The 25,080-nt window shown below is 50.8% G+C and overlaps 1 protein-coding gene across 5 annotated transcripts in view; it reads left to right on the top strand.

Annotated features, from left to right (window-relative positions):
* sipa1l3 (signal-induced proliferation-associated 1 like 3) overlaps positions 1-24,992 on the top strand; it is a 47,928-nt gene extending 22,936 nt beyond the window's left edge. For 4 of the 5 annotated variants that reach the window (XM_048980468.1, XM_048980465.1, XM_048980466.1 and 1 more), the window contains 19 exons: positions 576-706; positions 1,950-2,138; positions 2,314-2,488; positions 2,583-2,686; positions 6,046-6,203; positions 6,409-6,991; positions 9,390-9,664; positions 12,983-13,225; positions 14,158-14,334; positions 19,062-19,186; positions 19,559-19,677; positions 19,827-20,254; positions 20,909-21,136; positions 21,766-21,928; positions 22,169-22,349; positions 22,584-22,733; positions 23,328-23,454; positions 23,768-23,823; positions 23,921-24,992. In XM_048980468.1, the coding sequence (XP_048836425.1) occupies positions 576-706; positions 1,950-2,138; positions 2,314-2,488; positions 2,583-2,686; positions 6,046-6,203; positions 6,409-6,991; positions 9,390-9,664; positions 12,983-13,225; positions 14,158-14,334; positions 19,062-19,186; positions 19,559-19,677; positions 19,827-20,254; positions 20,909-21,136; positions 21,766-21,928; positions 22,169-22,349; positions 22,584-22,733; positions 23,328-23,454; positions 23,768-23,823; positions 23,921-24,117 (3,809 nt within the window). In that variant the 3' untranslated portion in view covers positions 24,118-24,992. Of the gene's footprint in view, positions 1-575; positions 707-1,949; positions 2,139-2,313; positions 2,489-2,582; positions 2,687-6,045; positions 6,204-6,408; positions 6,992-9,389; positions 9,665-12,982; positions 13,226-14,157; positions 14,335-19,061; positions 19,187-19,558; positions 19,678-19,826; positions 20,255-20,908; positions 21,137-21,765; positions 21,929-22,168; positions 22,350-22,583; positions 22,734-23,327; positions 23,455-23,741; positions 23,824-23,920 lie in introns of all 5 variants that reach the window. The other variant, XM_048980469.1, reaches the window with a different exon arrangement.
* Positions 24,993-25,080: the final 88 nt, after the last annotated feature.

Here is a 25,080-nt window from a genome sequence, read left to right as displayed (position 1 = left end):
CATTTTGGTACTTAGTTTTTATGGGAAAATTGAGGGTGAAATTGACCAATATTTTTGGTCGAACTGTTGAATTCCAATAGGTAATTTTAGTGCGGTTTTTGAAGCAATGACAAGGTTGGCAAAAAGAGTGAGAAATATCCTAGATTTTCAGAGGCATGATGCGTTGAATTTGAAGTGTTTCGGCCCAGTCTTTGCACTCTTCTCTAGTCAGTACGCTTACCTGCCGGTACCTTCTAGAAAACATCTGGCGGCAGAGCGTGCTTCGAGATGACCCCAGAGGCCATCCCGCGAGCGTAGTCTTACGTGTCACCACCATGCAGACAGAAGTTGCCTTTGTACGGTGCAGCCGCGGCTGTAGCGACACGGCTAACTTTACCGCCGCGGTCCCGCTCGCGGTTACCTAACAATGTAATCGCTGTTGGAATCCGCGCTGGTGGTTGAAAGCGATTTGTCAGGCTGCCACCCGACGACAAAGATGCCTCTGTCTGTGCTCAGAGTGTTTTTTTGTTTTTAAGTAACTTTTGTCGCGGGAGTTTCATGCCTGTATTTCACCCTGCCCCCCCCACCAACGCCAGAGCACTCAACCTACTTTGGGACAGACGAGAAGTTGGGTGCAGTGGCTGTCAGCATTCGCAGGGAGAAGCTGGAGGACACCAAGGACTTGAAGGACCAGTACCAGTACCGGCTCATCTTACGGACCAACGAGGTACTGCCTGTCCCGTGTGTGATGATGTGAGACCCCCCCCCCCCCGAGTAGTGATCAGGAGATGGCGGGAAATTCATTACGGGCTTACAGAGAACCTTCATGAACCCTGGAAATGAGACTTCCCGACGCACGGTCTCGCCCATTCTGAACAGAACCAGAACTCCTTTGGCACCCGATTGCCCTGAGCCCAATCAGGATTCTGCTTCTTCCGGTCCCTTTGGCATCTGAAACGGCAGCGTGATACTTGTTGATGCTCTTTCTCCCCGCGACTGTAGTGCAGGACGGAGACTGATCTCTCTCTGACTATACCCGCCCTCGGTCGAGCTCGACTTTTGGGGGTTGCATGTGTGCCTCCGTGTGAAAGAATTCCGGATCTCCATTTCGCCGTGCCTCTTGTTGCTGTCCCTCTCACCCAGCCCCCCCTCGCTCCTCTGATCTGCTGAGTAATGCCTCTGGGTCTCGCTTCCGGCCCGGTGGCTCCTAGAGGGATCACACGGCTGCCTGGCCGCATCAGCTCAGCAGGGCACAGGTGGCGCTGCCTGTGTATACAGCCCTCTGGGCATCGGGACGCATTATGTCAGTGGCACGTAACACGGCACTGTGCCAGCCCCCCCCCCCACCCCGGCTTGCAGATTCACCTGACCTCACTGGTTTTAATGTAACCGTCACAATGCCGGCCCCCAAAACTACTAATAGCCTACCGAGCAATTACAGTGATACCATTCAGAGTACTCACACCGGGAACAAGAGAGAAAGATTACAGTACAAACAGGAAGTGAATAAATGCCCCCTCCCCCGTAAAAAATGACTGCCCCAAAGTCATCCAGATCAACGGTAAACAAGCAACAATCACAGTTCCTAATCAATAGTCAGCGATTTAAAACAAGTATGTTGTACTACTACATATAACTGGCAAATCTCTGTTATAAACTTAATACCATTGAGGTGTGACTAACAGGGTAATAAATGCTTTTTATATGCTTGTTTAATTATTGAAACTTTGCTCCCTTTATGAATCAGACAACCAAGAATGTGCAAACTAACCTTCCGTTTATGATTTTGATGGGAGTTAAAGTAGTTGCTTAGTGGAGTGGGAGGGTCACTGGCTAAATAGATTTAATATACTGCACTGACGTGGCTGCGGGTTCGAGTTTCTGTGTAATGTTATGTCACATGGTCCGTCCGTCTTCTTCTTGCTGTCCTCCTCCCTCTCGTCACTGTCCTCGCCTCTGCTTGCCTGCAGATGGTGACACTGCGTGGGTCAATCCTGGAGGATGCAGTGCCTTCAACGGCGCGGCACGGCACAGCGCGGGGGTTACCGCTGAAGGAGCTGCTGGAGTGCGTCGCCCCCGAACTGAGTGTGTCCTGCCTGCGGTTGGCGCTGAACACTCCCAAGGTCACCGAGCAGCTGCTCAAGCTGGACGAGCAAGGGGTGAGTGTCTGTCTGGCAAGGGGAGGTCAAGGGTCAAAGGTCACGGAGGACGACAAATGGCCGACAAGTGGGGTGAATGAGCAGAGCGGGGGGGTCAGGGAGGTCGGCCGGATGATCGACAGGCGGAATTGTGCAGGGCTGGGTGTTCACGTGTACCGTAACCCCCGCCCTATAGCTGAGCCAGAAGCAAAAGGTGGGAATTCTGCTATGCCGAGCCGGCCAGAGCACAGAGGAGGAGATGTACAACAATGAGGAGGCGACGCCCGCCTTTCGCGCCTTTCTCGACCTGCTGGGGGAGCAGGTGTGCCTGCGAGGGTTCACCAAGTACGCCGCCCAGCTGGACACCAAGAGTAAGAACCCCCCCCCACCACCACTCTCAACTCCCCGCTGCCGTGCTTATGCTCAATATCCAGCGCGGCTGATTGACTGCCCATGTGTTTGCAGCGGACTCAACAGGCACGCACTCCTTGTACACCACCTACCTGGACTATGAGGTCATGTTCCACGTGTCCACCATGCTGCCCTACATGCCCAACAACCCGCAGCAGGTAGGGGAGCTGTGCGCGCACACACACACACACACACACACACACACGCACACGCACACACGCAGACACGCGCACGCGAGTGGCCTTTACAGGAATCCAAACATGTTATTGTATCCTCTATGGCGCGAGGCATAGGAGCCCGACCGGCTCCACTGGTTACCGCCGCTCTTGTTGTTGATGTTCATCTTCCTCTTTCGTTTTCAGGCCTCGCTCGCAGCAGGGTGTGGCCGCCCGTTTTTGAGAGTAGGGGGAAAAAAAATGCCGCGCCGTAACCGGCAACACCAGCCCCCGCTCTCCCCACGACTGAGCGTGTGTGTGTGTGTGTGTGTGTGTGTGTGCTCCTCATGTACGTGTGGGATTATCGATTCCTTCGTGCAGTATTTCCGCTCGTCTCTGTAGCAGAGGCAGGATTTTCTAAGGCTTTCTTTTAAATATCCAGGGTTTTTTTTTGGCAAGACCGGCCGAGCGCCGAACCGTACAGAGTGTTTGTGTGCCAGGGTGGCGGGTTTGTGCAGCGAGACGTGTAACCCAGGAACTGGCTGCAAGAACAGCCGGATGCGGGAACACATTAGACCTCCAGGGGGCAGTGTTACATCACCGCACTGCACATGTTACCCAGCGGTCTGCCTTGTGTTTTCGGGTAACATCTCGAGTGAACTCAGAGATGACTGCGAGATTTATGAGCTCCAGCTTTAATCCAGAGCGTGGGTGGGCGGTTGGACGTGTGGGTGGGAAGCTGGGGGAGCGAGGACGGGGGGGGGGGCGGGCATACCTATCAAAGAGGCTGTTGTTCCGGAAGCAGATGCAAATGTCGAGCACGGTGAAGGAGGTGCTCTGGTACAATGGGGGTGGTTCTGAAGCAGCAGAGGTCCCTCCCACGTAATAAATCCCTTTTGTCAACATGGGGTTTCGTCCCGCTGAGTGTTGACCTCAAACGCACGAGGATGTGTGTTTGCATGCTGTCTGAAACGCATTAGCATTCTGGCTTGCAGTTGTGTGTTCCCAAAGAACCGTATGACCAAGAGAATCAAATTTAATACCGAGGTGAGTGCCTCATACTGCCTGCGAAGGGGTACAGCATGCCTGTGAATGACATCACCCATCTTAGTCTGAGACAGCATATAATAAAAAGTGCCACTATGACGTAACTATGTTAGTAGGGGTCGTCACAATTTGCCTGCTTTTTGTCACTCTGTGCTATTCTGTGCGCTTCCCTGAATTTTTACAGGCCTTCACCCTGCTGATGTACAGAATTTTGCAAAAGTCTGTTTCAAAGCCTCCCCTAAGGTGACCCCAGTATTTGCAGCAGCCATTCAATGTACCCAAATGCTTGTTACTTCGACCGTTAGCATCTATGCCTCGTTAAATTGTTTAGCTCATTAAATTAAGTGAGCTGGTGATGAAATTTCACAAATGCATGGAATGGCTGGGGTGCCCCCGAGGAGAGGTTTGGGAACTGAAGCGGTGTTCATCTATCATTCCAGTAAGATGTCAGTAACTTTTTGGAGAATAGAAGAATTTCTTAGTAATCTTTTTTAACGTGTTGCCATTAATTTGTTAAATTGTGTTCGAATGTTAAATTGTGCTTTTTTTTTCCTCGAGCAGATGTACGCTTGTTGCAGATAAATAGCTTTGAACATTTTCTTTGGCTACTGAAGACTTCTGCTCAGTCATGTATCTTTCAACAAAATAATAGCAACTTCTGAAAAGTGTTGTCTGGGATCATCCAAGCTAGCCCCCCCCCCCCCCCCCCCCGTTTAGGGGCGTAGGCATGAGCATGCACTGTCGCGGGTCTTGGGGACGGGTTGTGTCACTCAGTGTGACATAACCGCGCGGCCCACTCGGACGGTGACGCGGGTTCGTGTCTACATGTGTTATTAATAGCGTGGGATTAATGCGGCGTTGTTCTGCTCTGTGCCCTGGCAGAAAGGCTGCCTCACACGTCTTTGCATGCCGAGTAGTGGCATGCATCAAATTGTCACATTTTTTTTAATTGGGGTAACTGGAAGGTAGAGGAAAGGGATTCAGTGGAAAGGAATTAGATGTTTAATTTGAAGGGAATTGGGGAGGGGGGACAAATGAAATGGAAAATGAAAACTTTGGCGATTTTGAAATTTATGCTTTTAAAATTTCAAAATTTTATGAAATTTTGAAATTGCACAAGTACGAAAACAGGGACATTGGAATGGTTCTTATCCCGTCTGGATGTCCTTTGAGACACAAGCATGCACACACACACACACACACACCACACACACACACACACACACACACACACACACACACACACACACACACACACACACACACACAAACCTGCACTCGTACCCTTATGGGGACCGTCCATTCACTCGTATGTACAAAACCCAAATCCCAACTGACAACCTTAACCCTACCCAGCCCCAATCTTAACCATAAGTAACCAAGCAAAATACAAGACATGTCATTTTTAGTTTTTGATCGCAGTCACAGATTCTTATAAAATTGAGTTCCCCTTATGAGGACAAAAAAAGATGAGTCCCCACAATGTCAGAATAACAATTTTTTTACCACATTGTGGAGACATTTGGTCCCAACAATATAATGTATACCTGGACCACAGACGCAAGACAGAACCACACATATGCAGTTGAGAGTGTACCTTGGGTTCAGAGCACAGGGTCAGGATTTTTCTCTGGCAAAGTGAAGCATTTCAGGGGGGTTAATGGATGAAACATGTGACTATTCTGCCCAGGATGGGATTCAAACCAACAACATTCTGATCATAGGCATGAACAATCCCCCCCCCCTTCCGTGCCAGTCAGTGTGAATTCGAAATGCAGTAGTTCTGTAGATGCAACTTAACGCTTCAGTTAAATTTCACAAATGTGTTGCCAAAAGTAGAGAGACTGATCTGGGTTTGACACTGCGGCCAAAACTCACCAGCCAGTTCCTGGGGATTGTTTCAGTTCTCGATCATCAAAGGCTGTCAGGCTGTATTCGGATGTCACACATTCTGACATGTTGCCATCATTCTAAAGTGTCGCCTGTAGCTCGCAGGGTCGATCAAATACCCAGCTGCCGCAGAGGTTGATGGCACCAGGAAAGCGCGTCAGAGCTCTTGAGATGAGAGCGCAGTGCCCAGTTTCACTCCCTTCTTTAACCGTGTTTTTTTTTCTAGAATGTTTTGAGAAGTACATGGTTTGTTACTTTGCCCGGGCAGCTGATAGTATTACGTCAAAAAAAAAAAAACAGACAAAATTCCAGGCAAGAATCAAATTTAAATGACCAACTATTCATCTTGCAAATGACGCTCATGGTCCAGCGCCGTTCCAAGCTTTTATTTTCACACCGTCTGAGATTGTGACCTTCCTCCTCAGCTCCTGAGGAAGAGGCACATCGGCAACGACATCGTCACCATCATCTTCCAGGAGCCTGGCGCCCTGCCCTTCACTCCGCAGAACATCCGCTCGCAGTTCCAACACGTCTTCGTCATCGTTCGTGTGCACAACCCCTGCACCGATGACGTTTCCTACAGGTACAGAACGTTCCATGTCCTTCAAGTCTCAGACGCTTCTTGTCTGCTCACTTGCTACAGTTGTCGTACGTTTACTGAGTGGCATTCTTGAATGTTTCTGGAATGTTGACCGCCCAGGTAGAACATTTTTTCCATAATGGTTGCCATGACGCCATAATTACACACGATTGCCTGATCGATCGTCCCCCGCCCTTGCAATCCGCAGCGTGGCTGTGACGCGCATGAAGGACGTGCCCATGTTTGGGCCACCCATCCCCAATGGCGTGACCTTCCGCAACCCGGAAGTGTTCCGGGACTTCCTGCTGGCCAAGGTGATCAACGCGGAGACCGCCGCCCACAAGTCGGAGAAGTTCCATACCATGGCCAGGCGCACGCGGCAGGAGTACCTTCGCGACCTGGTGGAGAACTGTGCCAGCGGCACCTTCCTGGACTCGGCAGGAAAGCTCAACAACCTCATATCGCTGGCCTCCAAGAAACGGGAGCGGGCGCGAGCCCGCGAGGGAGCCGAGCTGGGAGCCCTGGGGGCCGTGACCTGGCGCGTGAAGGCCCAAGACTTCAGTGGGGGCGGGGCGGAACTGGCCTGCGTGCTGGGCATGTCCGGCGAATACGTCGTGCTGGTGGACTGCGCCACCAAGGAGGTGGTCTTCAACTGCTATTGCGCTGACGTCATCGGCTGGACTCCTGAACGCCTGGCCCTGAAGATTTACTATGGCCGGGGTGACCACATCGCCGCCAGGGTGGCCGAGGGCTGTGCCCAGGACATACGGGAGATCGTCCAACGGCTGAAGGTGAGGAGGGGTGGAGCTTGAAAGGGAGCGGAGCCACTTAGAGGCGCACCTCATGTCCTATAGAACAGTGGTATTCAGACTCTGTTTTGACAGAGCTCCCCTAGAGCTGATATATTTGTCCTGATTTCCCATTCCCCCGCCACGCAAACACACCCCAAATTAACTTAACACATATATTTTTTTCATAATTCACCATCATATAATATGTACAGACATATAATGTGTTCACATTAGTTTTAATATTTCTAAAAGCTGCAATTTTGAAATAGTTTTGCCTTCAGAACTGTAGAAGCCTTTCGGATGACAGGTGAAACATTTAAGGACATCAAAAAAAGTAGTACAGGTGCATTCGATTCAATCCTTTAAGATATAAGATGTTTGCCTAGGGATGGTCAGAATGACGATATTACATCATGATTGATCTCGGAGACGTCCCCGATCAACTGTTGGTGCAAATCATCAAGTTCTTGATGTTTGTCTGCCACTAACGTTGCCAAATTTCACATAGAACTCCAAAGGCCAGTGATAACGTGGGTCCGTGCTACGTTGCCAAACCGGCAGAATGATTGAATCGGAATCAAATGGCTGAGCTGATTGGCTGAATTATATCATGCGTCTCTATCATAGTGTCTCTTTAATGCGTGATACATTTGAAAAACAAATCAATGTGAATGGTACTAAAAAAGGACTGGACTTGAGTAGTATGACAGTGGTTTGTCTATGCATAGTCAGATATTTCACAAAGCTGAGCTATCTGTGAACGTGGTCAGCATTTCCAGAGGTAATACAACAAATCTATTCAGCCACCTTACAAGGAAGCATCTAACACAACTGTTAAACAACTGTTTAAAATAAAGTTTAACTCTAAACTCCTAACTTTAATGACCATTTAAAATATATTGCAGTACCCAAGTGTTTTAAATTATGCTAATGGTTAAATCCCTTGGCTCGTTTCAGTCTGAATATTCTTGACCGTACATTTCAAAATTGGGAAGTCATGGATTGTGATTGTTACGAAGGTTGCCATGTGATTATTTTTTTTTCTTTTAGAACAATTGCCCATCCCTAGGTCTGCCTCCACCTCAAACCCGCTGTTCTTTCATTGTCCAACAGGGGGGCGCACCCCGCATTTTGAATACCACTGCTGGGTGATGGATTCGTTTTCAGTTTTGCTTTTCTCAAACTATTGCCGCGAGTCATGAGGTGTTGGCATGTGCTTGCCGGTGTGAGAATTCCTGGCAAACGAACAGATTTGTTACACAATGGCATTTATTTGGCAAAGAAACGAAAACATAAATTCGCATACATTTGCATGGTGTCACCCAGAAGCCGAGGTTCACTGATGTCTGACGCACAAGACGAACCCAGTGCAATCGTTACTTCTCCTGTGAACGAGCTTTCTAGTCATCCAAAAATTGGCAGCTGAACACTTAACGGTTTCCTTTGTCGTTCTTTTGTTCGATTTGATGTATCCTAGATAAGATTAGATTTATGCCCAGAGAGAAATTCATTGACATACAGTGAAAGACGAACACACAGTGCGCGGATCCAAATTTTAGCCCATTTAATTGTTTTGCTTTAGTCTGGATTTAAAGCTTAAGCAAATTGCCAATTCTGGCAGTTTTTCTTGACCCTGTTAGTCATGTTATTAGTCTTCATGGCCTGATTAAGTTACAGTAGGGGATGGGTTCGAACACCAAACAGACAAATTGTCAAGGAGCAGCTTCTGCCCTGTTTAAGCCACTGAACTGACCCGATTTTATTTATAGTCTGCATTGCAATTGTTTGTTTGTATCTAGTAGCTGGTTGCCATGTTTGCTCTCTCAGTGGGTGCATGGTAGGTGCACTACCAGTCAAGTCTTTGCATACCGCAGGGTTTTACCGCTTTTCCATTTATTTCATAAACGGCAGATTTTTTTTATTCTTCTTAAGCATCGGAAAATTGAGTGAACAACTATAAATGAAAACATAAGTCAAATAAAACAAGTTTCCTTTATAACATGGAAAGAGGATGCAACAGTGCATGTTAACTGGTTGTGTGGCGATGGCGTTGTCAAATTCTAGGCTGTCCTTTAACTTTAAATGCATTAGCTAACTGTTACATCCCCTGAAACAGAGCAGTATTTAATGTCGCTTGTGGAAAGAATGCCGCGTTTTCTCTGCTGTTATAACTGTTACAGGATGGTCCTTTGATGAATCAAAGAGATACGACACTTTCTTGCTGATAAAGGTTCCCAAATGGTGAACACAGAGCATATTTATTTGTTAGCAAAGAATTCTGAGCGTGTTTTTAGTAAATATGAAGTGAGTAACATGCATGTGCAGGAAATCTCAGTGTGTGCAAAAAATTGTGTCTGGTAGTGCATGCAAATTACTAGCTTTGTGCCCCCCACCCCAGGCCCTGACGGTGGGCTGTGAGACGGTGGACATGACTCTTCGGCGGAACGGTCTGGGTCAGCTGGGGTTCCACGTGCGGCTGGACGGCACCGTGGCCGAGGTGGAGGAGTACGGTTTTGCCTGGCAGGCCGGCCTGCGGCAGGGCAGCCGCCTGGTGGAGATCTGCAAGGTGGCCGCCGTCACGCTGTCCCACGAGCAGATGATCGACCTGCTGCGCACCTCCGTGACCGTCAAGGTGGTCATCATCCCGCCGTACGACGAGGGAGGGCCGCGCAGGTGAGGTTCCGGTCGGGTGCGGGGGAAGCCAGCAGGCTATAAGCGCGAATTTGGATTCCGGGAGCTGGTGGGGAGGGGGAGGGGGGGGTGCATTGCGTGGGTGTCAGCCTGGTGGGGGTCGCGTCGTCAGGAGCTGCTTCTGCTGCTGTAGCATCCTGCGAAAGGCTGGGGGGGTGCGTGTGAAGGAAATTTCACGCCCCTCCCCTCTGCTCCCTGAGGCAGGCCCCCCCCCCCCAACTCACTCGTTGCTGGATAAAGTCGCCTCATCCACCGTAGCCTGGAAACAAGGCCTGAGATGTGTGTGTGTGTCCCTATTGGGCAGATGCTTAGAGGCATGGACACTGCTCCCTGATCAGACTGGGGGGGGGAATCACCCAGTAAGCAAAGGTCACTCATACACAGACCTGAACTGGTTGCTGATTAGGCCCTGGTGTGATCATCCATCCATCCGTCCATCCATGCCCCCCCCCCAGGGCACCTCTCTCTGAAATGTTCCAGAGAAACAGATTGTGGGAGATTAAGACCAGAAACTGGAGGAAAAAAGAAGAGTAACGAAAAGCAGGGGATGAGCAACTGATGCTCAGTCTGTGTGGGGGGGGGGGGGCATAAAAGGCAGCTAGAAGGTGTTTGGGGAAGGTAGCAAAGCGCACTGATCGCGAGGCATGCCTGAACACTGCCTAGGTGTGAGAGGGAGAGTGGGTTGGTGAGAGAGAGAGAGCAAGAGAAAGAAAAGGGTGCTTTTCTCTCCCTCCCTTTCCTCCTCCTCCTCTCTTCCTACTGGAGGAGAGACAGCGAGGACGAGTGTGAGAGGAGCACAGGGACGTGGGGAGAGAGAGGGAGAGGGAAGGCGCGCGCGTGTGTGTGTGTGTGTGTGCGCGCCTGCATGCGCGTGTGTGTCTGTGCGCCAGAGAGACAGCGCGTCAGGACAATGGCAGCGGAACTGAAGCCTGGCGCTGGTGTCTCCACGGGCAGAGGTGGGAGTCGGGGGGCGAGGGGATGTAGACGGGCGGGCAGGCGGGCGGACAAAGCTGTGTCGGGGAGGAAGGAGGCAAGGGGGGGGGGGAGAAACACAGCCGTCGTGGCGATCAGTGTTACGACCGCTCCCTTAGCTTGTGTTTTGGCTGCTTCTGCCTCGCTTACCCCTGGCCTGCTGCCTCCGCTTGCAGGTTTGTGTGTCTCCCTGTGTGTGTGTGTGTGTGTGTGTGTGTTTCTGTCTGTCTGTTATTACTGTAAAACGCTTCTAATTCAAACAGTCGGGATCGATGCTTAACATCCCCAGAGCATCCGGCTCGCCACAACACGTTTTCCCGTAATTACCTGACCGGAGGTGTCGGCATGTCCTAACTCCGTGTGCGTTCGGTGTCTTCCTGAACGCCGCGGGTTTGCCCGGACTGGTCTCGGATAGGGCGCTGCGGACCGCGGTCGGCCCCCAGACTTAATCCGAAAACGGGATTCGCGCCAAGGGGAAAGTCACGGCGATGCGATTACATCACGATTCCGATAACGTGATGATGGGGAGCCGCGGTCGGAAGCTGGATGCGAAGGTGAGGCTGTGTGAGGTGTGAAGTTCGCAGGGGAACATGGGAGACGTAGTTTAGTGTTTGGTGATGGCTGGGTACGCAGCTGGGGTGGAGGTTACCTGGGGATGACAGCAGGAAAGTTGACAGTCCAGTTAAAGGAGGAGGGGTCGGCGTTAAGGCAAAAATAGCCCCTGTTTGGGGTCATGATGCCCAGATTGTGGGGGTCAGATGTGTATCCATGGTAACAACATGCTGTGTTTATGTGCACTGTTTTTGTTTCTCATTTCCTGTCATTCCCGTCGTTCGGTTGTTAAAGTGTGGGAAGATGAAAACTGCAAACCGGGGTCCAGCAGGACCAGAAGTATCACAGCAGCAGGATTTAATCATGGGCCTCTGCGCTTCCGTCTTAGTTAATCAAAATGTGTAAGAGTCTGACCCTGAATTGAATTTGACAAAATCAAATCCGCTGCCGTATTTATTTTGATACTTCGCTGATCTTTAATTACTCTTGCAGTAGAGAGGATGACGAGGGCAGCAGTGGAGAACATACCTTTTGCTTTTCATTTTCAGTGCTTCTGCTGGACTTGGGACTTGGCCAGACGAGGTTGTACTGGATTTATTGTGTGTGTGTGTGTGTATGTGTGTGTGTGTGTGTGTGTGTGTGTCCTGAGCTGGCTTGCATAAAGAGTTTAGGTATTTACTAGTACATTTACCGCCCACAAATCTCTCTGTTGTACTTGTTTTCCTGATCGTTCTCCAGCGTGTTTTGCTTCCTGTGTCTCGGATGTTGAGGAGAAGCACCTGCTGGGGTCAAGGGTCAGAGGTCAGGCTTGTGCCATCAGAGGTACAATGGCTGCACTGTTTACCACTGTACACCAGTTGTTAGGAAGACGGTTGAATCTAGTTCTACAAGATTTCTTCTCGAGCTGTTTCCCCCCCCCCCCCCCCCCCCGCCCCCCCATGGCTAGCTAGAGATTTTCCGCTGATAACACAGGGAGGTTGAATAACGGAAGACTGGTACAACATGAAACGGGCACTGATGTCTGCAGCATTAGTGCTCTCCGCATGGCAGTTGCTGAAGGTCGATCCAGTGGACTGTGAGTTTGCAGGAAAGGCTGTCATGGGGGGTTAGAGTCTACACACACACCCGGGGGGGGAGGATTCACATGCTTGCATGCGAAGGCTGCACAGCTGGGTCTCAGATGAATGACCTCTCCCTCCCCCGCCCTTCTGTGTCACCCAGCTCTGTCTGCTGATGGCCAGCAGGCTGGACTTGGGTGACCTTACTTTGGCGAGGTGGGGGGGGGGGGGGGCGCACACCCCATAAAAATTAGCATTTTCGTCCACGTTAAGGGCGACCTTTTTCGGACGAGGGCTGGCAAGTGTGTGGCGTTCAACAGAAAAATGCCGGGCTTTGTCTGTTAAATCTCTTTAATCTGCCGTTTCCGTGACGATGGTGGTACTGCTGTCCCTATAGCTTTAGCCGCAGTATGTGTCTGTGTTTATGCAATTTTTTGGGGAGGAGGGGAGGGGGTGTTACTGAGTAAGTACCTGCAGTGGTTCAGAAAACTCCGTAAGGCCCGTATAATCCACGAGTTGTTCGAGCTCGAGGGTGACATCATCGCCGAAGTAATGAGGGGAAGTTCTGGTTGGGGAGGAGGATGCTGGCATGTCCCAGCATGCTGCTCGTGGGGGGGGGTGTTGCTCTTCCTGCACTCGGTGATTAGTGCAGCTGGTACGCGTGTGGGTGTGTGCACTGCCATGCGTTCGCGTGACCCTGCCCCCGTGCATCTTATAGGGGCTGCACTGAAGAGTACGAAATGAAGACGGTGGAGCAGAAAGCCGAGCCGGAGCCAGTGGCGGCAGTGTACCGCCCCTCCCACCGCACTCCCGCCTGGCGCTGGGACAGCCCCCCCGCCACCCACAGTGCCGCCACTCCTCAACGCTGGACCCCAGTGGGGCCTCCACAGTCCCTGCCTCGTACCCATAAGGTCGCGGTGCCCATCCCATACAGGGAGGTCCAGCACCTTCCCACCAAGAGGTGAGACTGGCAAGAAGAGAAAGTGTGCTGTGTCTGTCCATAGCTGCTTATACAGGAAGTGCGGGGCACAGGAAGTGCAGAATCCAGGAAGTGCAGAGCCCAGGAAGTGCAGGGCACAGAGCAGGGGACATCTTGGATGGGATTCCAGTGCAGCACAGAGCACATGCATGTTTTTCTCTCTCTCTCTCTCTCTCTCTCTCTCTCTCTTGCTCGCTCTCTCTCTTTCTCTCTCATATACACACACACTTTGAGACACCATTTCACCTAACGGCTAAATGGAGGATTGTTCCATTTGTACCACGCCTGCTCGTTATACTATAAAGAGCCGAGCTAACTGCCAGCATTTGTTAGCCGTAAAACTAAAACCGTCGAGGAACCGCTGCCCCGCGACACTGGCGCAGCCCCTGCAGACTTGACGTTTCCCGGGGTGACGGCCGCTCCGCGAGCTCCATCTGCAGCGTCGGCCCCCGTCTTTGGCTGCGGCGTCAGGCCATGCTGCCGTTCCTGTCCCCCGCGGTGCCTGTGCTTCCGCACTCTGCGCTCTCGATCCTCTGCCGTCTGAACCTCTGGAAAAGGTTTCTGCTTCCGCGGAGCCCGTTTAGCGGAATGAACGCCTTTGCGTTTCCTGCTCCGATACGATCGCGGTAAACATTTGTCAGCATATTGAGTTTAGCGGTAAGTTGACACAAACTGGGTTGTATGTATAATTAGCAGATAAATATGCATGTGGAACACTGTGGGTTTAAAAATACTTTGTCTTTGCTGTACATTAGTATTAATGAATACATAGTAGTGACAGAAATAGCACTTGCAAGTTTGAAAGAGGGGAGCATAATTTTGCTGGCGCTAAATGTGCCTCCGGATAAGCTCTGAAGTGTACTTATGGATGCCTTATCTGATCACTCTCCCTCCACATTCTGCCTCCCCTCCAGGCCAGTGAGCTTCCCTGAAAATCATTACAACATCCCTCCGACAGGGGGCGACAGAGTGCTTCCGTACCGCAACCCCTCGGCCAGCTTCTCTGCTCCGAGTTCAACGCTGGCCACAGCTGGGCTCGGGGGGCCAGGTCTAGGTGGGCCTTTTGTGCGCTACAAACCTTCCCCCGACAGGTCAGTTCTTTGAGTGACGACTTGCTCTGCCAGTCCTTGTGTAGCTCATGCCCGGCCAAAGCAAACAACCTTGGCTCAGCACCATGAAAACATGTCATGATTTGTGCTCTTGAATAGAATGTAGCATTGAATTTTCTTGCTGATTGACGGACTAATATTTGTGCAACTATACCTCATTTGTCGCACCCCTCAAATGAACCGCACCTAGAATAACAACCAGAGAAATTCCTCTTCCAGAGATACTAATGAACACTTAGAGGTGTTGAAAGCAGCTACAAAGACAATCTCTTGCATGATCTGGCAACCATTAGTTAGTAACCTGCTTGGTTTTCCATCCATCCATTTTTCAAACCGCTTATCCTGCTGGGTCGCGGGGGGTCCGGAGCCTATCCCGGAATCAATGGGCACGAGGCAGGGAACAACCCAGGATGGGGGGGCCAGCCCATCGCAGGTCACACTCACACACCATTCACTCACACATGCACTTCTACGGGCAATTTAGCAACTCCAATTAGCCTCAGCATGTCTTTGGACTGTGGGGGGAAACCGGAGTACCCGGAGGAAACCCCACGACGATATGGGGAGAACATGCAAACTCTACACACATGTGACCCAGGCGGAGACTCGAACCCGGGTCCCAGAGGTGTGAGGCAACAGTGCTAACAACTGCACCACCATGCCGCCCCCCCTTCGTGCTTGGTTTTATCTTTGGTTTTATCTAAGTCACAATTTTGAGGCCATTCTTAGCATTAAGAGGAAAATCTCGTTCTACAAGTTGTCGGTCTTGTTTCAGAGGGTTGTTTTGTGCCTGGAATTTTCCGTCGCATCTTTTTGCTTGCAGTCGAAACGAGCGACTGGCTCAGGATGGGCTCACTCGCAAAGGCCCACAGGTCCCAGCTTTCCTGTCTCAGTTTCAATCGCATCTCTCATCTAATGTCTCTTATATGGGCTGTTATGTTAAGTGAGACTAATGCATTTCTAAAGCAACGGCAGAAATCTGGCTGATGATGTTTACGGGGATAAGCACAGACTGTTCCCTCCTCCTACGATTTTCTGTGTGTGTGTGTGTCTGCGCCTCCATATGTTTGCGCATGCCTGAACTTGGCTGTCTCTCTGCCTGCTTGATTCTCTCTACTTACTCTACGCCCATCAGTTTGCAGTCCCTCCCCAGGGCTTCATGCTCGGATCTGTCACCTTCTCCCTCCAAGGTTGTTATTTTGACCTTCATTGGCCTGAACTTGGTGTGGCTGCAGTTTTTGTTTTTTTTCCGGGCTGCAGAATTTCCTTTCCCTTAGTAACCTGTCTGTAGGTGTCGCATGTGCGGTTAAATGCTTACATAGAGGCAAACGCACGCATTGGCTAGTTTGCTGTTGGACTCAGCCATTTGGATGGCTGCCCTGATTCTTTTTGGGGGAGGGATTTATTCCGGCAACTGTACTGTTCTCCAGTATAAATTCTCTGCAGAAACGAGATCGGAATGTTGCTGGTTCAAATCCTTGGGTTGATAGTGATTTCACCACTGGTTGCTCTCACCTCGCCAGTTGCTCTAGGGGCTTAACATTTTAAGTATCAACCAGTATTTTTTTTCCCCTTTTCAACTACTGATCACCAAGTAAGATATTTATACATTTCAGTTAACAGGGCAAACTCCCTACATTTAGTGTTGTAGCGGCGCTGCTCGAGTAATGATGAGAACTGCTATATATAATGGTCATGTTGCTCAAACAAAGGCAGTGCTACTATGTTGCAGAAAGGAATCCGCAGCCAACAGGATGCACACAAATCTGCTTGTTCAGTCCGCTGCCAAAATAAATATAATAAAGGAATCAATCATAAAATATCACTGCATACCCCGACTAGCCGTAGCTGTTATTAAAAAGTACGCAAGTCTCCAATACAAAATAACAATGGAGCACAGATAAAGTAGTAATTAACCAAACTTTAGGAACAATACAAGTCTGAAGACATCTAGTTTGCATAAATTTTACTGTGTTCAAACGCAAGAAAAATCAACACTAGTCTCGCATACATTGCACTCGGTACTACATACAGTACTGCACATGGCATTTTCTATCAAGCCATTTTTATATAATATAACAAAACATATATTTTATGCCCCTGTATGTTCAAAGGTACTACTGTATACATTGGGAACACAGTGTTTCAGGCTTATTGAAAATGCAAAATTGACGGCACTGAATGTAAAAGTTTAAAAGTTCATGTGAGAAACGTGAGATTCCACGGCCATAAAGGCAGCTGAGACATGAGTGTGAGGCTGGTTGGTGAGACAAATGCGCGGCATACATCAGCCAAGACTTTAAAGATTATATGCTTTTATGTGATCCAAATCATTTTCGGTATTGCTTTTGGCTTACGTGCTGTCTGCGAATTTCTGCGATCTTTCAGCAAACGCCAAAAGTATTCCTGTTTAATTGATGACAGGCAACTTGTGAATGACCGGAACTACGAATGTCAAATGCGCAGATCTGATTTCAACACAACCGACGTGACTGCGCCCACGTATGACTAGCCATCACATCACCCTCACTACTGTTCACTGTATGTCGCACTAAGGCTACTGGAATTTTTGAGATTTTTCGGGGTTGGATCGGTTTCTTAAAGAATAATGTTACACCGACTTTTATTCTGCGGAAATCGAAAGATTAATCTGCTGACCAGATTGAATAGTAAATTCTAAACGTTTCATGGGTTGTATAAATAAAAGGCTGTGTCTTCGTTTGATCGTGATTAATCCCCCCAATAACTAAGAAATAATTAATTAATAAAACAACTTTGCTTATCCTCCATTGTTTACGGGTGGCGCTGTAGGTTTGTATTAAAATACGTGCTTATTTAGCATAAAGGTTCCTGTTGCACAGTAGGTCAGCAACACACGAAAGTGGCCTGGAGCTGCAGAAGTTCCCGGTGGAAATTGCATTCCCTTCTTCTGTTTGATTAATGACGTCAGCGATTAGTCAATAGCTACTTGACTTTTTCGACGCAGCTGTCGACTTCAAAGAAATCTGAAGTCTTGCAACCCCCTAGCTGGTAGCAATTATGACTAAGAGATAGCTGCTCAGAGTTATGTTCACAGACAGTGACTGACGCTTGCCACTTCTCCAGAAGGCCTTTTGTAGCTGGGAGGTGCTGTAGCACATAGGACATCTCTTAAATTTGCGTAGCCTCCCCCTGCTTTGCTCCACTGCAATACCTGCAGTGCTGGTGCCTCGCACTTTTGCGTCTCTGCGAGCGCCCGGGGCAGCTTGGCCTCCGTCCCGCAGGCCTGACAGGCAGCGCGCCGAGTACCGTGGCGTACGTGCGGTGTTTCCGGGGAAACTCCGGGTTTCTCGGCGCGTGGCAGCGATTGATGGCTGCCAGGCCGGCGGGGAGTGGGGACAGCCGGTTTACCAACCCTGCAGGTAGTGACCACGACCAGAGCCAAATGAGACGTAAGAGGAAATCATTACTATGCCAGCTTTTCCTGTTCATCTAGTGAAGTGAGCGTTCACCTGTTTTTTTTCTTTTTTTGGTGTCAAGGAAGGTTTACGTCTGTACAGACTGTGTTCTTATTGACAGTGAATATGTAACCTTTGATATCACCAGTACAAGATAATAAATTGGTAAGCTAATACCCAGTTTGTTTCTCCCAAGCCCCTCCTTCAGAACATGGCGTCAGTGGTGTGGTTTGTTTGTGCTTGAGTCCATCACAGGATTTGGTTGCCATGGCAATGTTTTGGATCATGCTAAATACATGCATTGTGGGCAGTGCCAGTTACAGACAGGGGGCGCAATTGGTGAAGCTTACGTAGGGCAGCATATGGACTGCAGGCAGTACTGATTGTGGTGTATATATTGAGTGTTACGTTAGAGCTCTCATCAGGTTCATAGTCTGGTCTTTTAATGAGCTGTAGAGTGTCAACTTCCTGTGTAGACAGGAAGTGCCTGTAAAGCGGCATCTCAGAGGGTTTGTCCCAGCCGAGGGTCTCGAGCAGCAGTGATGTTGGAGGCTGGAGTTTGCAGGCCTTTCCACTGTGTCCTGAAGACCTTCTCTGTGACCAGCATAACTGTCCAGTGAGGACTTGACACTGGACCACATGAAGCCTGGATTGGGTCGCTGTAGCTTATGCTGACATTGGTCAGATTTGTGCATGTGTACTGGAACAGTGAGGTCCACGATTCCCAACTGCCTTACATGAAACCCTTAGCTTGGCAACCGCGATGTAAAAGTTGGGAACTGACTCTGGGTTGGACCACGGACTCGCTGCTTGGCGCACCGCTGCACTGATGGTCCGTGTAATTAGGGGATATAATTAGAATGCTGAGCTGACTCATGTCTCCTGACCACACATCCATTCATGAGCCTTCTGTGTTTGTAGTGTCTCTATCCAGGAGCAGGGGCAGTCAGTATGTCTGAATAGTAGTGGTGGAGATTTCAGATCCATAGAGTATAAATCCAGGCCAAGATTTTGTTTCAACCAACCAGTTGAGTATAAAGAGTCACAGTCACAGAGTACTCAACTGGTTAGTTTGAAGCAAAATCTTGGCCTGGACCTGAAATCTCCATCTCTGCTGACTAGTAGTAGTGGTGGTGGTGTCTCCCTGGCCACTGAGTGCATCTCTAAGACATTTGCAGTTCTTGCATGCTTTCCTTCGATTGGCCAGCTCACCGGACATGCTGGCCTGTACCTCAGCATCGACCGGTAGTAACGGGCCTCTCTCCCTCACAGGTACGGCATGTCGCAGCGCCCCCTACTGGGCTACGAGCCGCACATGAACCTGGACATGGCATCGAGCGGGGAGTCGTCGTCCGGATTCACCAGTCAGGGCAGCACCATGGAGCGGATCAAACCGGGTATGGCCCCCCTCCACTTCTCTGCTGCCCGCCACCTTGCAGCGCCACCCTCCGCAAATGATACCCTTCAGAAACCAAAGTCAGTACTTCATACATCAACAAACAAGGGGGCTCCCCTGGAGACTTGTGGCCAGTCTGATTTACAGCTGCCTGTGGCGACTGCCCTCTGGTGGTCTTGGAAGTGAAAAATTGCACTAGGGCCATTGTGCCTGTTAAGATGAAGCCTCCGTCTTTCAATGGTGGAATGCTCCGGAATGATTTGACGTGGACCCCATCCTCTTGGAATATATTGTAATGCATTGCAGGTTACTAGCAGCGTATTTAATATATGCCCTCAGTCTCATTAACACGTCTTGCCACATGCCTCCCCAGAACCCCTATGGCACATGCCGGTGTCCTCACGGGTGCCCCCTGTGGGTGGGGGAGGGACGCAGAAGCGTTCAAGCCGGCAGGATCCCCCCGGGAAGGACTCTCCCAACCGCCACTCAAAGGTGAGCGGAAAGCGGTCCTGAGTTTGACTTTGAGGTTTGACGCTAAACAAGATGATCTTTTATGTGTCTTGGTTGATGTTGCTTTTTTTTTTTTTGCGCTCTGACTTATTTCATTTGTGTCTCGTTTCCTGCACCTCTCTGTACGTCAGGGGGAGGCCCAGTACTCCAGCCACTCCAGCAGCAACACGCTGTCCAGCAACGCCTCTAGCAGCCACAGTGAGGAGCGCTGGTTTGACGGCGGCATGGGCGGCTCGGGGGGGCTGGGCGACCCGGCGGAGCCAGACCTGGACCCCCTAGCCAAGGGCGGCTCCAGCGACAGCGGCATCGACGCCTCCACCCTTTACACCCCGAGCCCCGGCACCAAGCCGGTGAAGCCGCCCCGTAGCCACCTCAGCTCCCAGAAGCCCCTGCACGGCTCGGCCACCTACAGCGGCCTCCAGGAGCTCGCCAGCCGTTCTGGGGATGGTCGGAGGAGGGAGTCGTCCCCGGCCCTGCCTGCCTCGTCCAGCCAGAGCAAGAATTACCGCACTCGCACATTCCCACCACCGGGGGCCTCGGCGGACTCCTTTAAGCCCAGGTGTGGATTCCTGTGTGTTCTACAGCAGTCATGTCTGCCTCTAATGCCTGATGCGTCCCAAAACCAAGTAGACACTAACGCGTCGAGAGGGGAGCCGCCTAAGAAGCCCACGAGTCCCTCCCTATATTCCCAGGAGTTCCCACCTCCTCCCCCAAATGTCTCCTCCGCCTTCCCATCATCCTGCTCCTCACTGATTGACCTCCAGTTAACCTTGCTTGCAGTGCACTCGTTAGCCAAATCCCAGCAAGGGGGCCGATGACGGCCCTTTGTTCCGGCCCGAAAGCGCATTCTTTCCCGCCCACCCCCATCGCCTGGCTGCTCGCAGATGGTCCAGCTGGGATGGGGGGAATTAAAAGGTCGTGTCTATAACTGGGACAGGCTTGCCTGTCTCAGCACTACTCACGCAGAGTCGATATTCTGGGGGGGGGGGAGGGGGGGGGTGTACCCACGGGGGGGCAGGTACAGCAGAAGGGCACAGCAAGGGTTCTGCAGTCGTAGATGGATGCACTGAGTGATGAAGGCTTAGTAGGTGTAGTATATTTTTTGTAGTAGTAGTAGTATGTTTAGTAAATATCTATTTGGTTGGCAGCTGACTTGACTGTGGGGAAAATGGGCGCAGTTCCACGACTGACCCATTCTGTGTTTCTTCTACAGCCGGGCCTGCTACACCCCACAGGGGTACAAGACCCCACCGGCAGACAAATCGCGGCCTGTGAGGGCCACCACCATCACACCGACCTTGGGGACGTCGCAGCAGTTGTCCAGCTCCGTGCCCAAGACCTCTTACAGCAAGAGCAAACACAACGCCTGGCAGCACCACCAGAGCTCCGCCACGGCCAGCACCTGCACCGGCAGCAGCTCCGACAGCAGCAACAGCAAGAAGTATGCCAGCTTATTTACGGGATGCTCTCTGTGGAACTGTAACTGCGGGATTCAGGATGGTCTGTGCTGAATTTGGGAGTGTCTCTGCGGGATTCAGGATGGTCTGTGCTGAATTTGGGAGTGTCTCTGTGGGATTCAGGATGGTCTGTGCTGAATTTGGGAGTGTCTCTGTGGGATTCAGGATGGTCTGTGCTGAATTTGGGAGTGTCTCTGTGGGATTCAGGATGGTCTGTGCTGAATTTGGGAGTGTCTCTGTGGGATTCAGGATGGTCTGTGCTGAATTTGGGAGTGTCTCTGTGGGATTCAGGATGGTCTCTCTGGGATTCAGGATGGTCTCTGCAGTATTCCAGATTCTTTTTGCCCTACGCGTTCTCTGTGGGATTGTCTGTATGGGATAGTCTTTCTCTCACAGAGATTCTGGATTCTTTCTGTATGATGGTCTCTGGGATCGTCTCTACCTGATAAATCGTCTCTATCGCCTCTTCGTCTTTTGAATAGATCTGTACTTTGTCTTACATTGGAGGGTCTTTGTATACTTTCTTTATTTTTTTACTCCTAATCTCTGTCTTTGCACTTTATGGCGGTAGTTGATCACGTTTTGATAGCGTTGTCCGCACTCGTGCGTTCAGGCAGGTGGACGTGAATTCGAAGAACGTATTCGGCCAGCCGCGCCTCCGCGCCTCCCTGAGGGACCTCCGCTCTCCCAGGCGTTCCCACAAGAGCACTATCGAGGACGACCTGAAGAAGCTCATCATCATGGACCAGCCCAGCGAGGCGCCTCACAGAGATGCGGTGAGGGCCGCGGGAATGCGGGCATGCGCAGTCACACCAGTGCATGTCGGCACGTACACATGTCTAACAAACCAAGCAGCTGCTTTGGGCCCAGCGGCCACCAGGGGGCGCCCTATGTGACACATCTGTCAGAATGCGAAGAGAAATAACATATGACAACTAGCTTGTGTCAGATGTAATAAGCAGTATTTCCTTAGACCTGTCTGCTGTTGCTCAGTCTGTCACCCCAAACGTCCGCAGTCTCCTCGGCGGAGCCTCCAGCGCACCTTCTCGGACGAGAGCCTCTGCAGTGGCCGGCGGGACTCCAGCTTCGCCAGCGCGACGCTGTTCGACACGCCGACCACGCAGAGTGACCTGCTGTTCACCTGCACGCTGCCCACGCGCCGACACGCCCACAGCTCGCACGTGCCCAGTAAGAAGGGTGAGTGTCGCTTTGCGTCGGCCAGTCGGCAGGCTCTTGCTCAGGAAGCCTACTTTGCTGACCCTGGGATATGAACCTTCCGTTTACAGGCCCGGCGTCCAACCCGCATGCCGCCTGTTTTACCATTGACTCCCTCCAGCGCAGTATTGGCACTTTGCCGCGCCGTGCGATGGAGTGTTTTCGTTCTTGGCCTCATACCTGGGCAATCTTACGAAATGTATCGTTCGTTTGCAGTACCGCTGTCTGCCTCTGAGCTGTCATTGACGGAGGTGCGTGACAAAGTGCCCCCGCTCCGCCGTCTGGACCCCGGACTCATGCCCCTCCCTGACACAGCCTGTGGCCTGGAGTGGGCTAGCTTGGTCAACGCCGCTAAAGCCTACGAGGGTGAGGAGGATTCTGGGAAAAGGATACGATTCTCTCTCTCTCTCTCTCTCTCTCTCTCTCTCTGCATATTTGTGTCTCTGTCTAATTTACAAAAGAGTTGGTGGGTGGACGTCTCGGTATCGCTAAACGCAGAGTCCACACAGTCCACCCTCTCAGCGGTGTCACCTGACACTCCTGGGAGGCAGGAAGCTGATTTGTCTCACTGGCGAGCTCACAAAGCTCCTCTGTCTGTGTGCCGTCCGTCAGTCGTCCTGTGGCCCGTTTCACCCTCTCGTCGGGTGGAGAGACTCAAGGAAACCCTGTCATTAATATATCTACCTGGCTGATGCATAATCCTGGGGCTCACAAACCACCTTGGCCCAGTTACGGGTCTTTTGGATGGGCTTTGCAGTAAAAGTTCTCCCTTAGGGACCACTGGTTGTAAAAGCCACTTGTGAAGACAAGGAAATCTTTGTCCCCGCCCCTGTGTAAACCCCCCCACCCCCCTCACTTTTTCTACCTATGCTGTATGCTATAGATTGTTTCCACTGTGACTGAAATGAATGATGGCAGTACTTACGATGCATTTTTCCTGGGGGGGGTTGTGTATTACAGTGCAGAGGGCGGTGTCCCTCTTCTCCCTCAGTGAGCCACCAGTGGGGGCCACAGACCTGCGACTGGCCCCCAGCCCGATCCATTTTCATACGGCCCAGACCCCTCGCACGACACCGACCTTCGGCAGGTAACATACACCATTATCGACACCACCCATCACCCACACATGCATACCAGTGGTGAGATGTACGACCACGCACAGCTGCTCTCTCTCACCCACATGGAGACAAAGATTTCTCTGCAGTGCTCTGCAGTGTCGCGATTCAGCTGAAGTGCCATCTTGTGGTCGCATTTGGTACTGCAACTTGGATTTAGCGACTGAGCCTTACGTAGCGGTTCGTTTTTTTTTTTCCTTCTTTCGCCCAGCTGTGCTAAATCTGTTCTCTTAATGGGCACATACGGCTGTTTTTTCAGTGACGAAATCCCCAGTGATCTTTCAGGCCGCCTCTACCACCTGGAGGTGATGCTGAAGCAGCTAAACTGCGATCTAGAGAAGGTGAGTCCCATCCTCTCCGGTTCCAGCACTGTCGAGAAGAAGAACCTTGTGTTCCTGCGTATTATTTTTAACGCGCGTTCCTCGTCTCGTCCTCCAGGAGAAGCAGGACAAGGTGGCCCTGCTGGCAGAGATGGCCAACCTGCGGGAGAACAACCAGCGGCTTCAGGAGGAGTCACTGTCGGCCAGCGAGCAGCTTCGCAAGTTCAGCCAGATGCTCACTGCCGCCCAGGGAGACAGGAAGTGACATCGGCACTGAGACAGGCCAGCTTCCACCGGCCCTGCGTGTGGCATTAGTGAGAGGTGGAAGGGAAAGGTGGATAAGGAGGGACTGGAAAAAGCAGGGAAGACAGGAAAACTGGCATAAAGGAATAGGACTCTTCCCAGGCTTGAATTTTTGAAGAAAAATGGTAACAGTGGATAAAGCTGTTTGAATGGGGGAACTGTATAGATTGTGGTACGATGAATGAGACCCGATTGGTCACACTGTCTGGTCACGTGTTGCCCCCGATCATGTCTCGTTAAGGTACTGCTACGCTACCCAGACCCCTCCCACCTCACCCCACCCTCCCCCCCCCCAAAGGAAGGTTTGCTGCAAACTCGCTGGATGCAGTTAAACGAAAGGGGTGGAGCAGACCACCGGGATACCTGCGGAAGGGGGACTGTTAAACACTACCCTGTTCCTCCTCTTTCCAGTTCTTCCCCAAAAGCACCTCCTCACTTGTCTGACCCGATCGATGTTGTAAAGATCGAGGTTGTACAGAGTATCTCCAGCCCTGCCTGATTTGGACAGAGACCGTCCAGGCCCCTCGTTTCCAGGTCCTGGTCGGTGTGAGATGCAGCAGGGCGGGCATATATGGAGGCAGCTACCCTGTGATATACCCGAGTTAGCTTGGCTTTGACTGGAACAGGTACAATATTTAGTTAATATTATTATTGTCTAAGTCTTAAATGTATAGAAACACATAACAGCTTGTATTGTCGGAATATGTCCAAGATTTTTTTATTGCAATTGTTGTTTTTTTTTCCACTCTTACTGTTGATTTTTATTATATAGAAGTCTTATTTAATCCTCTGTCAGCACTAATCCTTGCCGTTTATGAAAAACCGAGCTGTTGGTCATTGTCCCTAGAGGTCTATAAGAAGTAAAATAGCCAAAAAAAAAAAAAAAACATTTGCAGGCATGTACTCATTCATGTCCAGGCTGGTAAATGAGAGACTGGACTAACTAAATATAGCCAAGTTTCTAAGAACCAATTT

The sequence above is a fragment of the Brienomyrus brachyistius genome, chromosome 17 (assembly GCF_023856365.1).
Source record: "Brienomyrus brachyistius isolate T26 chromosome 17, BBRACH_0.4, whole genome shotgun sequence".
Taxonomy (NCBI): domain Eukaryota; kingdom Metazoa; phylum Chordata; class Actinopteri; order Osteoglossiformes; family Mormyridae; genus Brienomyrus; species Brienomyrus brachyistius.
This window is presented reverse-complemented; position numbering and strand designations above follow the sequence as displayed.